The sequence below is a fragment of the Somniosus microcephalus genome, chromosome 18 (assembly GCF_052327205.1).
Source record: "Somniosus microcephalus isolate GS21.2 chromosome 18, FLI_Smic_1.0, whole genome shotgun sequence".
Taxonomy (NCBI): domain Eukaryota; kingdom Metazoa; phylum Chordata; class Chondrichthyes; order Squaliformes; family Somniosidae; genus Somniosus; species Somniosus microcephalus.
In genome coordinates, this window is record NC_141004.1 from 13565742 (window position 1) to 13582348 (window position 16607).

General features: G+C 47.6%; 1 protein-coding gene across 1 annotated transcript in view; it reads left to right on the plus strand.

Moving 5' to 3' along the window:
• klhdc8a (kelch domain containing 8A) overlaps positions 1–8203 on the plus strand; it is a 60442-nt gene extending 52239 nt beyond the window's left edge. Inside the window, exon 7 of the mRNA XM_086011068.1 lies at positions 7814–8203. Within this exon, the coding sequence (XP_085867194.1) occupies positions 7814–7896 (83 nt within the window). The 3' untranslated portion in view covers positions 7897–8203. The remainder of the gene's footprint in view (positions 1–7813) is intronic.
• Positions 8204–16607: the final 8404 nt, after the last annotated feature.

The following is a 16607-nucleotide window of genomic DNA, read 5'->3' on the forward strand; positions in this document are numbered from 1 at the left end:
GGAGGTGCCGTCTTTCGGATGAGACGTTAAACCGAGACCCCGTTTGCTTTCTCGGGTGGCACTATTTTGAAGAAGAGCAGGGGGAGTTCTCCCTGGTGTCCTGGGCCAATATTTATCCCTCAGTCAACATAACAAAAACAGATTATCTGGTCTTTGTCACATTGCTGTTTGTGGGAGCTAGCTGTGTGCAATTTGGCGGCCGTGTTTCCCACATTACAACAGTAACTACACTTCAAAAAAAGTACTTAATTAGCTGTAAAGCGCTTTGAGACATCCAGTGGTTGTGAAAGGCGCTATAGAAATGCAAGTCTTTCTTTTTTTTTTAACGTGATAATGGCCAGATCATCTGTTTTAGTGATGTTGATTGAGGGATAAATGTTGGCCCCAGGACATTCCCTGCTCTTCTTCGAAATAGTGCCTTGGGATCTTTTACATCCACCTGAGAGAGCAGACGGGGCCTCGGTTTAACGCCTCATCTGAAAGACAGCTCCTCCGACAGTGCAGCGCGCCCTCAGTACTGCACTGGGAGTGCCAGCCTCGCTTTATGTGCTCAAGTCTCTGGAGCGGGACTTGAACCCACAACCTTCTGACGCAGAGGCGCGAGAGTGCTGCCCACTGAGCCACAGCTGAGAAAATGATTATTTTGCCCTCAAAATCATGGTGCTTGGGTAATTGCAAACTGTTCCGGTAATTGAATCAGACAATGGGAGATTATTTTCGTTTTTAATTGCTCTCAGGATGTGGCCAATTTATTGTCCATCCCTAGTTGCTTTGACCACTCAGTTGGTTTGCTAAGCCTTCCCAGAGGGCACCAAGACTCAACCAAATAGTGTGGGACACGGGCTCCCTGAAGTACATTAGTGAGTCCGTTGGGTTTTTCTGAGAATCCAGTAGCTTTCATGGTCTGTCTGGTGCCAGCCCACAAATAGAAACATACATAGAAGATAGGAGCAGGAGTAGGCCATTCAGCCCCTCGAGCCCACTCTGCCATTTAATGAGATCATGGCTGATCATCCAAATTCAGTACCCTGTGATGTAAAAGACTACTGAGCACTTGGTTTGAATATAAAACAAGGCTTTAATCAACTATTTCACAACCATGAGATTCTAGTTACATCACTAGTTCCTGGTTACAGAAACATCCTGAGCAAGCTGGGCCCACGCCCGAGTATTTATACTCCTTGGACGGCGCCACCAGCTGGCTGCTCCGTGTTACTTCATGAGTCATGATAAGATTCATGACACCCTGTCCCTGCTTTCTCCCCATATCCCTTGATCCCTTTAGCCTCAAGAAATATATCCAACTCCTTCTTGAATATATTTAATGAATTGGCCTCAACTGCCTTCTGTGGTAGAGAATTCCACAGGTTCACCACACTCTGGGTGAAAAAATTCCTCCTCATCTTAGTCCTAAATGGCTTAACCCTTATCCTTAGACTGTGACCCCTGGTTCTGGATTCCCCCGCCAAATTAACACACTCATTGAATTCCATAGGAATGTAGGAATTGCCAGACGAAAAAAGACGCAGGGTCCATCCAGTTCGCCTTCTGCCACCGTGGTAGTTACATGATACGACAGTACTGGAGTACATCACAGCGATCAATCTCCATCAATTAGTCTACAACAGACCCAGACATGAGGCGAGGAAACCCCCCCCCCGCCCAGGGCTAAAAATTCAGCGGTTTAGCGCCGGCTGTTACCACACGATTCAGGGAGGGGAAATGGCAGCCGCCGCACTTTCGCCCGTTGCCGGCGGGCCCCGCCATCTTGCCTGCGCTCGCCGAAAGTATTGCGAGGAGTTGGAGCGTGATATCAATCGACGCGCAACACCGAGTTGACGCCTGCTCGTCCGCTCCTATTGCCGCCCTCCTCCAAAGCACGCCCGAGGGCGCAGCCGCTAAACGCGCTCCAGCGGCGGTAACGGCCATGAGGTGTCTGGCAAGGCGCGGCAGACTGTAGACGAGGATGGAGGCTGACAAGTGGTAAACATCTCAGATGGATGCTGGAACCTTGAACGTCTTCTTTGCCGAGGTTCTTCTTTTATTTTTTTGCCCATCATTGGTGGGGTGGGGAGGGGACGGTGCGGGGTGCGGAGGAGGGATTTGCAACTTATGCCGGCTCTCCGGGAGGCCTAGTGTTTGTGGCTCAGTAAATCAATGGGGGAAACCTTGTGGAACAAACTTTTAGTTCAAAACTGAACGTCTGCACAAAACTGAAAATCCCTCGGCAGATTCCCAGCAAATAAAAAAAAATGATTTCTAAAGAGCATCAGATTGCCCAGAACTCCATTGCAACGTTTGAAGATCATCTCTGATAAGATCTCTTTTATCTTTATGATAGCGTCACCAGAACATCACCCCCGAGCAAATCTGGACTCAGCGGCTTAAGGTTGTAAGGAATTATAACTAATTTATTTAAAATTCCGTAACCAATTATTTATCAAATACCAGGAAACTCTTTGGTATCCGGCACCAACGGGACCGGGATGGTGCCGGTTGATTAAAAATTCTGGATGACAGAGAGGGTTATCTACCGAGGCTATTTTTAACAAAGAAAAATTTAAAAATGAAGAAATGTGCAGTATACAGTAATTGGGTACTCACCTACAGAATGTTGTGTTAAATGGATGGTGGAAGATGCTTGACTAAGTACAGTACTGCCAGTTGAGGGTAATCCATAACTTTAATTACTTAACAGTAAAACAAAACTTATACAGTAAACGACTGTATACAGTACTGTACTCCTGTTATTGAGGTGTTCGGACTTCCGACAGCGCCAAGAAGCCGAGTAGTGGCAGTTTGGAGAACTACCCCCACTGACTAACTCGGCCACCGCGGGAGACTCGGACTCGGACTCGGCAACCTTTCCGATTATTGAGGTGTTGAATTTTTTGGAGAATTCCGGATGCCGTTTAAACGAGAGTTTCCTGTAATTGTTTTGTGTCGACTATGCAAGCCCCACTAAAAGCTGGCACGATCACTACACATTTAAACACTTACAAGAGTAACCATTGGGGGGAGATTAGCGTTACAGAGAACGCAGATGCGACCATTTCATGAACTATTAAAAAGTCATCAAACATCGGGTGGCAGGTAATATTGTTGTAGGAAGTGCGGCAACTGTTCTGTACATGGCCTACAGGTCCGCTCCCATCTTCCCCGTTCTCCTTCACTGCAGGCGGGACACAGACCTGACCTTCGGGCTCCTGCCGAGATTAGCGCTGGAAAGAGCGCGCTGCACCAGAAATTCTCCGTACCGCTAATGCTAATTAGCAGGCAGCACCACAATACTGGTGTTGCCTGCGCTCTCTCGGCGGGCGGCCGTTAGCCTTGGCCGGTGCTGTTACCGGCAGTGTTGGAGAGCAGGAGCAGGAGTAGGAGTCGGCCATTCAGCCCCTCGAGCCTGCTCCGCCATTCAATAAGATCATGGCTGATCTTCGACCTCGACTCCACTTTCCTGCCCGATCCCCAGATCCCTTGATTCCCCTAGAGTCCAAAAATCTAGCAATCTCAAATCTCTAAGAGTTTTGTGTGGGCCCATTGTTGGGCGCTTGTGGAGGGGGTGGGGGGGGCGCTAAGCGTGCAGTAAACAACCCCCGCCGCCTGAATGGTGAGGCCCCTGATTTGCATATGCAAAGGAACGAACCCCCCTTTAAGGCGTGGGCTCTCCACGTCGGTTTTTTTTTTGGCCTTTACCAAATTGCCAGGCAGCTCACTTCCGGCTGTTAATGAGCGTTGCACTTCCTGATCGCCATATCGGAGGCTTAGGTGGCCATTTAGTGCCCGAAAAAGCAGCCCAATCTCTAGGTCCTGATGTTAAGATTTTTATCCTGCAGTCCATGGGCCTGAGTTCCTGCTTCCGGTCACCATCCAGTGACCACTGCTGCCAAGTGTACTGTGTAGAGTCGAGACAGGATCAGGCTTGCTGTGAGCTCCAACCATGGTTGAATAGCCTGCTGAAATTTACGGTTGAGGCTCACACAAGAAGGACGGCAACTTCTCGGTGCTTGTGGTGTCGTCACCAGACTGGTTCCTGGGATGGGGGGATTGTCCTATGAGGAGAGATTGAGTAGACTAGGCCTATATTCTCTGGAGTTTAGAAGAATGAGAGGTGATCTCATTGAAACATACAAAATTCTTACAGGGCTTGACAGGGTAGATGCAGGGAGGATGTTTCCCCTGGCTGGGGAGTCTAGAACCAGGGGTCACAGTCTCAGAATAAGGGGTCGGCCATTTCGGACTGAGATGAGGAAAAATATCTTCACTCAGAGGGTGGTGAATCTTTGGAATTCTCTACCCCAGAGGGCTGTGGAGGCTCAGTCGTTGAGTATATTCAAGACAGAGATCGATAGATTTTTGGATATAAAGGGAATCAAGGGATATGGGGATCGGGCAGGAAAGTGGATTTGAGGTAGAAGATCAGCCATGATCTTGTTGAATGGTGGAGCAGGCTTGAGGGACCAAATGGCCGACTCCTGCTCCTAATTCTTATGTAACCTGACGTAATAAAACTCACTACACACTTGGTTTGAGTATAAAGCAAGGCTTTAATCAACTTATTTCAGAACATGGAGGTCTAGTTGTATCCACTAGCTCCTTGTCTTTACAAAATGTCCCTGGCAAGCTGGGGCCAACGCCCGAGTATTTATACTCCTTGGACGGCGCCACCAGCTGGCCGTCCAGTGTTATTTCATAGGTAGTTTCTCGATGATGAGGTTTATGACATAACCCAAAGTAAGTCACCACTGGCAGAGGAAAACTGGAGAATGAGGATTTTATATTTGAGGCATTGCCGGACCGGGAGCCAATGTAGGTCACCGAGCACAGGGGTGATGGGTGCGGGATCGGATACGGCCAGCAGGGATGTAGATGAGCTAAAGTTGATGCAGGCTGGAGGATGGGAAGCTAGCCAGGAGAGCATTGGAACATTGGAACAGTCGAGCCTGGAGGTGACAGAGACATGGATGAGAATTTCAGTAGCCAATGGGCTTGAGGCAGGGTCGCTGTTATGAAAATGGACGTGGGTTGTCTTTCTGATGAAGAGGATATGGGGACGGAAGCTCAGCTGTGGGTCAAGTAGGACGCCGAGGTTCTGAACGGTCTGATTCGCCCGAGACAGTGGCCGGGGAGGGGGATGGAATCAATGGCGAGGGAACGGAGTTTGTGGCGGGGGCCCGAAGACCTAAGAACATAAGAAATAGGAGCAGGAGTCGGCCATACGGCCCCTCGAGCCTGCTCCGCCATACGGCCCCTCGAGCCTGCTCCGCCATACGGCCCCTCGAGCCTGCTCCGCCATACGGCCCCTCGAGCCTGCTCCGCCATACGGCCCCTCGAGCCTGCTCCGCCATTCGGCCCCTCGAGCCTGCTCCGCCATACGGCCCCTCGAGCCTGCTCTGCCATTCGGCCCCTCGAGCCTGCTCCGCCATACGGCCCCTTGAGCCTGCTCCGCCATACGGCCCCTCGAGCCTGCTCCGCCATTCAATGAGATCATGGCTGATCTTCGACCTCAACTCCACTTTCCCGCCCGATCTCCATATCCCTTGATTCCCCTCGAGTCCAAAAATCTATCGATCTCAGCCTTAAATATACTCAACGATTCAGCATCCACAGCCCTCTGGGGCAGAGAATTCCAAAGACGATGGCTTTGGTCCTCCCGAAATTTCAATCAGTCTCGCACAAAGTCTGTACAATTCCGCACTTGCTTATATTGTCACTTATTGGCCAAGTAACGTCTGATCCTGAAATCCGGTAGCTGAAGAATGGCCACTAGTTGAGAACAGTCAGTGCCCGTGGGACTGTAACGCAGCAGGTGAGAAGGAAAGGACAGGGGAAAGAAATTTTGTGGCGCATATTGGCAGCAGAATAAGGCAGACTGTGAAAAACGAGGCAATTCCCGGGGCACTGACAGCCGGTCATGTCCTGTGAGTGGCCCGGCAATTGTTGGATTGACCAGCAGGTGGCAATTAGAGAACGAGAACAAACACCATAAAACCAACTGTGCAAGTGATAATGTCCAGGGATAACTAAGGACAGCCACAACACTGAAACCAACAAATTGCTCTTTGTCTCATTTTAACTCTCGTCGAAATGTGTGTTTGTGTAAGGGACGGTTGATTTTAAACCTCAAGTTCAAAGCTTGACTGATTAAAGCCATTATTAGCAGACAAGCGGTGGGTGAATCAACATTCGGGTTCTATAAGGAGGAGGTCTGTATCCAGTTAACAAAGCTGGCATTCACACACACACACACACACAAACAGTGCCCTGAATCCACTGCAGTTGTGTATTGGAACAACAGAAAAGTACCTCCAAATAGATTGCATTTGGAGCCTGTTAATGGCACACTTTAAAATTCATGCCTGCACTGTTTTATTTACGCGGTGCTCATATAACTTTAATTGGGCGCTGAGATAAGAGTGTGGAGCGAGGAGAGGAAGTGTTCCTTGTGATCAGGGCTGGCCGCTACAAGGAAGACTTCTGGGGAATTTGAATGACTATTTTCTTTTGGTTCCCCTCTCCCTCCCCCAACCCAGTTTCCCTCTTTTGTCTCCCGGGCTGCTGTCTCTTACAGGCAATGAACGTCTTCCAGAGCCTCACACAGCAGCATGGACGGTGAGAGTTGGCAGGCTAGTCAATCCTCAAGGAGAGCAAAAGAGAAAGAATTGCATTTCTATAGCGCCTTTCACAACCACCGGACATCCCAAAGTGCTTTACAGCCAATGAAGTAATTTTTGAAGTGTAGTCACTGTTGTAATGTGGGAAACACGGCAGCCAATTTGCGCACAGCAAGCTCCCACAAACAGCAATGTGATAATGACCAGATAATCTGTCTTTTAGTGATGTTGGTTGAGGGATAAATATTGGCTCAAGACATCGGGGATAACTCCCCTGCTCTTCTTCGAAATAGTGCCACGGGATCTTTCACGTTCACCTAAGAGGGCAGACGGGGCCTTGGTTTAACGTCTCATCTGAAAGACGGCACCTCCGACAGTGCAGCACTCCCTCAGCACTGCACTGGGAATGTCAGCCTAGAATTTTGTGCTCAAGTCTCTGGAGTGGGACTTGAACCCACAACCTTCTGACTCAGAGGTGAGAGAGTGCTACCCACTGAACCACGGCTAACACGATTGGGGAAGACACTGAGGAATAACGCTCCCCCGCAATAAAAAAAGCTTTTTTTTAAAAAAAAAATAATGTTGGTCAGGACTACCTGATATACTTTGTGTCAACCACCCCCTGTGGCGGTGACAGGAGTATTGGCCCGCAGGACCTGTCTCCCTATTCACAGGGACACCAGGGCGCAGCTTTACAGCATCATTTAGGAGTCAGCCGTGGCTCACTGGGTAGCACTCTCGCCTCCAAGTCAGAAGGTTGTGGGCTCAAGCCCCACTCCAGAGACTTGAGCACATAATCTAGGCTGAATCTCCTGTGCAGTACTGAGGGAGTGCTGGAGTGTCGGAGGTGCCGTCTTTTGACTGAAAAGTTAAACCGAGACTCTGTCTTCCCTCTCAGGTGGATGTAGAAGATCCCAAGGCACTATTTCGAAGAGGAGCAGGACAGCTATCCCTGGTGTCCTGGTGCCGATATTAATCTCTCAACCAACATCACTAAAACAGATTATCTGGTCATTATCTCATTGCCGTTTGTGGGAGCTTGCTGTGCGCAAATTTCTGCCGAGTTCACTACACTTCAAAAGTTCACTGGTCGTGAAAGGCGCTATATAAATGTGACTTCTCTCCCAGGGTTAATTCATCAGTGTTCTGACGCAAGGTCACAGACCTGAAACGTTAACTCTGTTTTTCTCTCTCCACAGATGCTGAGTATTTCCGACATTTTCTGGTTTTTATTTTTAAGTCTACACGAAATGGCTGCCTCCGGCCATTTTTAAGCCATTGAAGCAAAGGAACAATGAATAAGCGAAGGACTTTATTAAGTGTGCAGCTATCTCCCTCATTAAACTTTTAGGAATTGTGTAGAGATTCAGATGACTGTAGCTCACCGTTAAGATAGGTTGTTTTACGGCCAGAATGTAAATGTACAGACAATTGAAGAATAGTTTACAATTAGCAATCTTTTCTAGTCTTCAATGAATGTGATTATTTCATTGTCTTGTGTCATGTGTTTGTGTATTTTACAATCTCACTGAGCAAGTCACATGTTGGGTGGATTGCTTCTTGCCAATAAATATACATGTGCAGATAAATGTCTCACTTTAAATGAAGATGCCCCTCCCTCCCCCCAACAGAGCATGAATTTTAAATTATCACCTCTTAAATAATCACTAATTGTATTCTTACCTCAAGATAACAGTACAACTTTTTTTCCATCATTAACAGAAAGTGCTAGAAACACACACAGCAGCTCAGTCACGATCTGTAGAGAGAAGAAAGGCTTAGAAATGATAACACAACTCATCCAGTCCATGCTGGTGTTTATCCTTCACATGAGCGGAAGCCCTAATCACACATACCCGCCCCCTGTTCCCAAATTCCTTTACCCCGCTTTTCTTCAACCACCTATCAATCCTATTCCTACCTAGACCTCCAGCCACTATCACCCTTCCTCGGAGATACGCAGCCACAGAGCCTGCTCTCCTCTCCTTCATGTTTAAGCGACGCTCTGTCTACATCCAGCCTCCTGGTTAGTCAATGGGAAAGGGCAGAGAACAAAAGGAAAGCGTAAGCAAAACATGAAAGGGAGAGAAAGAGAGAGAGAGAGAGAGAGAGAGAGAAGGGAGAAATACAGTGGTGGACAATTGATGAGAGAGAACATAAGAATTAGGAGCAGGAGTCGGCCATAAGGCCCCTCGAGCCTGCTCCGCCATTCAATAAGATCATGACTGATCTTCGACCTCAACTCCACTTTCCCGCCCGATCCCTATATCCCTTGATTCCCCTAGAGTCCAAAAATCTATCTCAGCCTTGAATATACTCAACGATTCAGCATCCACAGCCCTCTGGGGTAGAGAATTCCAAAGATTCACCACCCTCTGAGTGAAGACATTCCTCCTCATCTCAGTCTTTAATGGCCGACCCCTTACCCTGAGACTGTGACCCCTAGTTCTTTAGCCCTCTTTTCCTACCTATCTAACCTATTTTTAAACCTTGACATGGTCTCTGCTTCAATCACTAACTCCAGTAATGCATTCCACAGCCTCACATCCTTCAGTGTAAAATAAGTGTCTCCTGCTCTCTGTCCTAAATCCCTCATATTTAATCTTATATCTGCATCCCCTCTTTCTAGATCCCTCAACAGGTCTGTTTCTATCTACTCTGTCCCACCCCTTCACAATTTTAAACACTTCTATCAATATACCCTCTGCATCAGCAGGTTGTGGGTTCAAGGCCCACTCCAGGGACTTGAGCACATAAATCAAGGCTGACACTCCCAATGCAGTGCTCAGGGAGTGCTGCACTGTCAGAGGTGCCGTCTTTCAGATGAGATGTTAAACCGAGGCCCTGTCTGCCCTCTCGGGTGGACATAAAAGATCCCATGGCACTATTTCAAAGAAGAGCAGGGGAGTTATCCCTGGTGTCCTGGCCAATATTTATCCCTCAATCAACATCACTAAAATAGATTATTTGGTCATGATCACATTGCTGTTTGTGGGAGCTTGCTGTGCGCAAATTGGCTTGCCGCGTTTCCTACATTACAACAGTGACTACACTTCAAAAAGTACTTCATTGGCTGTAAAGCACTTTGGGACGTCCGGTGGTCGTGAAAGGCGCTATAGAAATGCAAGTCTTTTCTTTCACCCTGTAACCTCCTCTGTTCTAATGAAACAGTGTCCTTCTTCAAAACTGAGTTCTGAAAGAGGACCAGGCATCTATCCCAAACATTAGCCTCTCTTTTGCTCTGCATGGTTGCTGATTTGCAGTGTTTTCCAGAATCGGAGGGGAGATGAGGAAAACATTTTTTTTTGCAGCGAGTTGTTACAACCTGGAACCCACTGCCTGAGAGGGCGGTGGAACCAGATTCAATAGTAACTTTCAAAAAGGAATTGGAGATATACTTCAAAAAGAAACACATGCAGGGCTAACGTGAAAGTGCGGGAGGGAGTGGGACTATTTGGATAGCTCTTTCAAAGAGCCGGCAGCCAATATGCGCACAGCAAGGTCCCACAAACAGCAATGAGATAAATGACAAGAGAATCTTTTTTTTTAGCGATGTTGGTGGAGGGATAAATATTGGCCAAGACACCAGGGAGAACTCCCCTGCTCTTCTTCGAAATAGTGCCATGGGATCTTTTACACCCACCCGAGAGAGCAGACGGGGCCTCGGTTTAACATCTCACATGAAAGACCGGCACCTCCGACAGTGCAGCACTCCCTCACTAGGAGTGTCAGCCTGGATTTTTGTGCTCGAGTCTCTGGGGCGGGGCTTGAACCCACGATCTTCTGACGCAGGGGTGAGAGTGCTGCCCACTGAGCCACGGCTGACACTCGGGAGGCTTCCCGGTATGTAGAGCTCAGCGCCACAACGGTGAAAATGGAGCAAGCACGTGGCCCCGCAGCGGTGTGGAGGTCCCACGCAGGGCGCTCACAGGCTTTTCAACGCAAATAACCGCACGCGTGCGAAAAATTGAACGGGCTGCGCAGCCAGTTAAAGACCCGCAAAAGAAATTACAGGGAACATTGTACACAAGTGTCTCGGGTGAGAACTCAAGGTTCCAGCTATTGTGATCGTCTCATTATGGGATGTGTGAACACTAGGTGGCAGTAAGTGAGAGTGACCCTGTAAAGTTACTGAATCATCTTAACTACTGTCTCTGCAAGACCAATATAGAATATGAGCCAGGACAGACACCCCCGCTTTAAGCCACAATAATCCTTAAAACTAACAAACAGAAAATTCACACCCCCTCCAAGTATTTTGATTACAAAAAAACCCCCAATGGTATGCATTTCAATACTCAAAATTCTTGCACTGTGCTGTAATGTGTAGAGACAGACAGGGCTGCAGTTTGCAAAGCTGAATTATGATCCGTCTTGACTACTCCATCGCTAATGAGCTTCCTGTATATTCTTCCTGTCCATTTTTAATCTCGCTGTGCTGTTATTTTTTTTTAGAACTGCTTCAATGGTTGAAGAGGGGGTGGAGGGGAAGAAGGGAATAGAATTGAAGGAACTGCAGCCCCAGAATTACATAGAATGTACGGCACAGAAACGGGTCATTCGGCCCAACCAGTCCATGCCGGCGTTTATGCTCCACTCGAGCCTCCTCCCGTCTTTCCTCATCTAACTCTATCAGCGTAACCCTCTATTCCCTTCTCCCTCATACGCTTGTCCAGCCTCCCCTTAAATACATCGAAACTATTCGCCTCAACCACTCCCTGTGGTAGCGAGTTCCACATTCTCACCATTCTCTGAGTAAAGAAGTTTCTTCTGAATTCCTTATTGGATTTCTTGGTGACTATCTTCTATTGATAGCCTCTAGTTTTGTTCTTCCCCACAAGTGGAAACACTCTCTCTGTATCCACTCTATCAAAACCTTTCATAATTTGAAAGACCTCTATTAGGTCACCCCTCAGCCTTCTCTTTTCAAAAGGAAAGAGACCCAGCCTGTTCATCCTTTCCTGATAGGTATACCCTCGCAGTTCTAGTATCATCCTTGTAAATGTTAAAGGGTTTGATTCCTCACTCCCCTCCCACCTACTCCTCTCCTGAAGGTGTTGGCTCTTTTTTGCGGTGCTGTTCAAATGATGCCCAAAATATCAGTGCGATCCCGTATAGATTTACGGTCAATTTGTACAGGACAGTGCAATTTACCACTTGTAAGGAGACCTTGTCACACCTCTGCTGCAATCATCCTGCAGTTACCAGCCAATCACCACCAGTCGACCATGAGGGACTTCACAGTTCCCTTCAGCGCCTTTCGTTTAGGAAGTAAAATAATCAGCCCTGGTTCCCGCTTCCAAGTGCCATTCTGTGCGTGGACATCAGGTCAGGGCAGTAATGTCTCCACAGTCGAACAGACTACCAAGCCCTCCTCACCCAGGCCGATGGGCGAGATCTCTGTGCATCCATATCCCAGTGGGAATTGGCACGTTAATTGGACAGAAATAAAGTCCAGGTAAACACATTTCCTGAGTTGCAGTGTTCCTGGAGTTTAGAAGAATGAGAGGAGATCTCATTGAAACTTATAAAATTCTAACAGGACTAGACAGACTAGATGCAGGAAGGATGTTCCCGATGGCGGGGGAGTCCAGAACCAGGGGGTCACAGTCTAAAGCCATTTAGGACTGAGATGAGGAGGAATTTCTTCACCCAGAGAGTGGTGAACCTGTGGAATTCTCTACCACACAAAGCAGTTGAGGCCAATTCATTAAATATATTCAAGAAGGAGTTAGATATATTTCTTGAGGCTAAAGGGATCAAGGGATATGGGGAGAAAGCAGGGACAGGGTACTGAATTTGGATGATCAGCCATGATCTCATTGAATGGCGGAGCAGGCTCGAGGGGCCGAATGGCCTACTCCTGCTCCTATCTTCTATGTTTCTATGTTCCTTGATGATCTAATAGCCGCTACCTCTGCCCCGCGGAACCAGCTTCCTGATAGCATTGGCTGTACTTTTCTTTAACGTTTAACTGTGGTGAGCAGTGTGCTAGGTCGCTCCTTCTTAAAGCAAGTGATGTTGGCCAGCAAGGAGCTATCAGCTCAACATCCATAGTGGAAACGCAGGCTAGGACAGAGTGAGGGTACCAGAGAAACAAGCTTCAGTGTCCTAACTGGTCTTTTCCAGGCCCTTCACTGTTCTTCTGTTGTTAAATGGGAATTTCCAAAAGATTTTGGAAAAAATATTTCCTGCTTTTAAAAAGGGAATATCATGACGTCATCCTAGCTCCAGAGACTTGAGCACAAAATCAGTGCAGTAGTGAGGGAGTGCTGCACTGTCGGAGGTGCCGTCTTTCAGATGAGACGTTAAACCGAGGCCCTGTCTGCCCTCTCAGGTTGACGTAAAAGATCCCACGGCACTATTTCAAAGAAGAGCAGGGGAGTTCTCCCCGGTGTCCTGGGGCCAATATTTATCCCTCAACCAACATCACTAAAGCAGATTATCTGGTCATTGTCTCATTGCTGTTTGTGGGAGCTTGCTGTGCGCAAATTGGCTGCTGCGTTTCCTACATTCCAACAGTGACTACAACTTCAAAGAGTACTTCATTGGCTGTAAAGCGCTTTGGGACATGCTGAGGGTGTGAAAGTCGCTGCAGAAATGCAAAAATGGCACCTCCGACAGTGCAGCACACTCTCGGTGCTGCAGTGAAACGTCAGCCTGGATTGTGTGCTCAAGTCTCTGGAGTGAGACCCGAGCCCACAACTTTATGACTTTGAGGCGAGCGAGTGCTACCCACTGAGCCGCGGCTTGAAGCAAACCCGAAGGGCCGAGGTCCATAGAGCGGGACCAACATTCCCGCTAAGCTGCGCGACCGTGCAGCAGTCTGGAGGTCCGGCCCACCGGCTTTTCAATAGAAATAACCATGCCTGCGCGGAAAACTGAATGGGCTGCTCAGCCAGTTAAAGGGCCCGCCCAGCAACAAAGAAAAATGACAGGGAACATTGTATAGGACACCAACCAAGGTTGCAAAAAGTAGAAGAGAAGATGGAACATATCAAGAACTAACGACTAGAAGAAGCCAAGTTTGGATTTTAAAAGTTTGAAGGCGAGCTTTAATGCCTAGGGAAAAGAATGAATTATAGTAGGGGACTAAGCGATGAATCTTGATTTCAACACATTGTGGATGAAGGGAGGAGGAAGAGTGGCATGTTTGCAGTATAATGCACTGCTCCGGGACAGGTGGGTTTGTGTTGTGGTTGCTGGAGAATGCTTGCCTATACACAACCGAAACACATCGAGCTGCTAATAGCAACACGTCCTGACAGTCCTTTCTTTAACTGGCTCATGCGCGGAATGGAAGGAATGCTTGGGTGTTTTGGAAACAACTTTCCCTGTTACTGTCACGGCAGGTTATGCTGTGGATCGATTTAATTTACTGTAAGATCAAGGGCTGCGAGGCTGGCGAGTGAACTGCTGGTGACTGAGGCAGAGACCGTGTCAACCTTTATGTATAGGTTAGATGGGTAGTTGAAGGAAAGGGGGGATAAACAAATGTGGGAACTGGGCGGCTTAGGTGAAGGACAAATACCAACACTGACTGGTTGGGCCAAATGGCCTGGTTCCATGTTGTAATTTCTACCTAATGCTATGTAACTTACTGCCCTGAGACTCCAATTCAGATGGTTTGACATGATTATTTTTTCAGAGCTTTCATTTAATATTTAAAAAAATAGAAATGAACATCCATTCGGGATAAGCAATGGCAGGCAGTGTGGAAAATGAAGCATTGAGCGACCCCAGGACAGGTGTGTACTCCATGACCTTGAATGGCAAGTGTTATTGTGGTCTGGGTAACTTTTATATTGAGAAGCATAGATGAAAGAAGGACTTGCATTTCTATAGCGCCTTTCACAACCACCGGACGCCCCAAAGCACTTTACAGCCAATGAAGTACTTTTTGAAGTGTGGTCACTGTTGTGATGTAGGAAACGCGGCAACCAATTTACGCACAGCAAGCTCCCACAAACTGCAATGTGATAATGACCAGATCATCTCTTTCTGTGATGTTGGTTGAGGGAAAAATATTGTCCAGGACACCGGGGAGAACTCCCCTGCTCTTCTTTCAATTAGTGCCACCCGCGAGAGCAAACGGGGTCTCGGTTTAACGTCTCATCAGAAAGACGGCACCTCTGACAGCGCAGCACTCCCTCAGCACTGCACTGGGAGTGTCGGCCTAGATTTTTTGTGCTTCAAGTCTCTGGAGTGGGGTTCGAACCCACAATCTTCTGACTCAGAGGCGAGGGTGCTGCCCACTGAGCCACGGCTGACAACTGTGAAAGGAAAAAGGGGAGCACACCGACAGGAAGTAAAAGAGAGCTAATGCCTAGCGATTGGGGGAGGAAGGGTTAACTGAAGGAGGCAAAGAGCTCCACAGTTTCGAGACGCTAGCACAGAATGAGGAGGGGACGGTGTTGGGAGCCTCGATAGCTCCACAGTGGGAATGCAGAGAGGTGAAAGAGCTCACAGACAGTGTACTTAGAGCTGAGAATGAACAAAGGATGAGAGTTCAGAGGAGCACTGGCCTTCGACCCTGAAGGACAATTGATGTCAGATACCGGGTGACCTATGACCCGGGAGGATTACATCATCGGGACTGTGCAGCCAAGGAAGCAGAGGAGAGACGGTTTGTAACCCTGACATCACTGTTTGTTTTAAAAAGATCTATCACCAGTTCCTGAAAGGAATTTACCACAGGGGGGGGAAGATCACTGCAGGACGGCATATAACGAGAGCAAATCAAATAGTTTTAAAATAAATGAGCAGGACTCTTTTTTTGTGAGGAGAAGAACATTTCTGCTCATTAAAAGGAAAGAAATGCTTGCATTTATGTAGAGCATGTTCACATTAGGGAAATGCCTGGGAGCATAACTTATATTTGGCATACAGTGACTGTTGTTATGTAAGGTGTACAGCAGCCAATCTGCACAGCAACATCCCACAGGTAACAATGGATTAAGGGAGGAAGGTTGAGCAGGACATATAGAATCATAGAATAGCACAGCACAGAAGGAGGCCGTTCGGCCCATCGAGTCTGCGCCGGCTCTTTCGAAGAACATAAGAACATAAGAAATAGGAGGAGGAGTAGGCCACTCGGCCCTTCGAGCCTGCTCTGTCATTCAATGAGATCATGGCTGATCTTCTGCCTCAACTTCATTCACCGGCCCTATCGCCATATCCCTTGATGTCCTTACGAGTCAGAAATCTATTGACTTCTGTTTTGAATATACCCAATGACTGAGCCTCCACAGCCCTCTGGGGTAGAGAATTCCAAAGATTCATCACCCTCTGTGTGAAGAAATTTCTTCTCATTTCAGTCCTGAATGTCCTACCCTTTATCCTGAGGCTGTGGCCCCTGGTTCTAGACACCCCAGCCAAGGGAAACATTCTCCCAGCATCCACCCTATCAAGCCCTGTAATAATTTTGTATGCTTCAATGAGATCCCCTCTCATTCTTCTGAATTCAAGAGAATACAGGCCTAGTTTACTCAATCTCTTCTGATACGACAGTCCCGCCATCCCAGGAATCAATCCTTTTCCACCACCCTATCAGACAGCGCATTCCAAATCCTAACCACTCGTGGCAGAAAAAAAGAGTTTTTCTCGTGTCTCTTTTGCCAATCACCTTAAATCTGTGCCCTCTGGTTATCAGGGGAAAAATCCTTGGTCTTCAAGTAGCTTGCTTGGGATCTTAAAAAATCCTTTCTGAGGGGCAGATCCTCCGACAATAAGAATGAAAAAAAAAGAAAAGGAAAGGAAGGGAAGAAAGAAAGTATGAACGAAAGAAAGAAAGAATTTACAGCCAATGAAGTACTTTTTTGAAGTGTAGTCACTGTTGTAATGTAGGAAACACGGCAGCCAATTTGTGCACAGCAAGCTCCCACAAACAGCAATGTAATAATGACCAGATAATCTGTTTTACTGACTGAGGGATAAATATTGGCCCCAGGACAGTGGGAGAATAGCCCTGCTCTTTTTCGAAATAGTGCCATG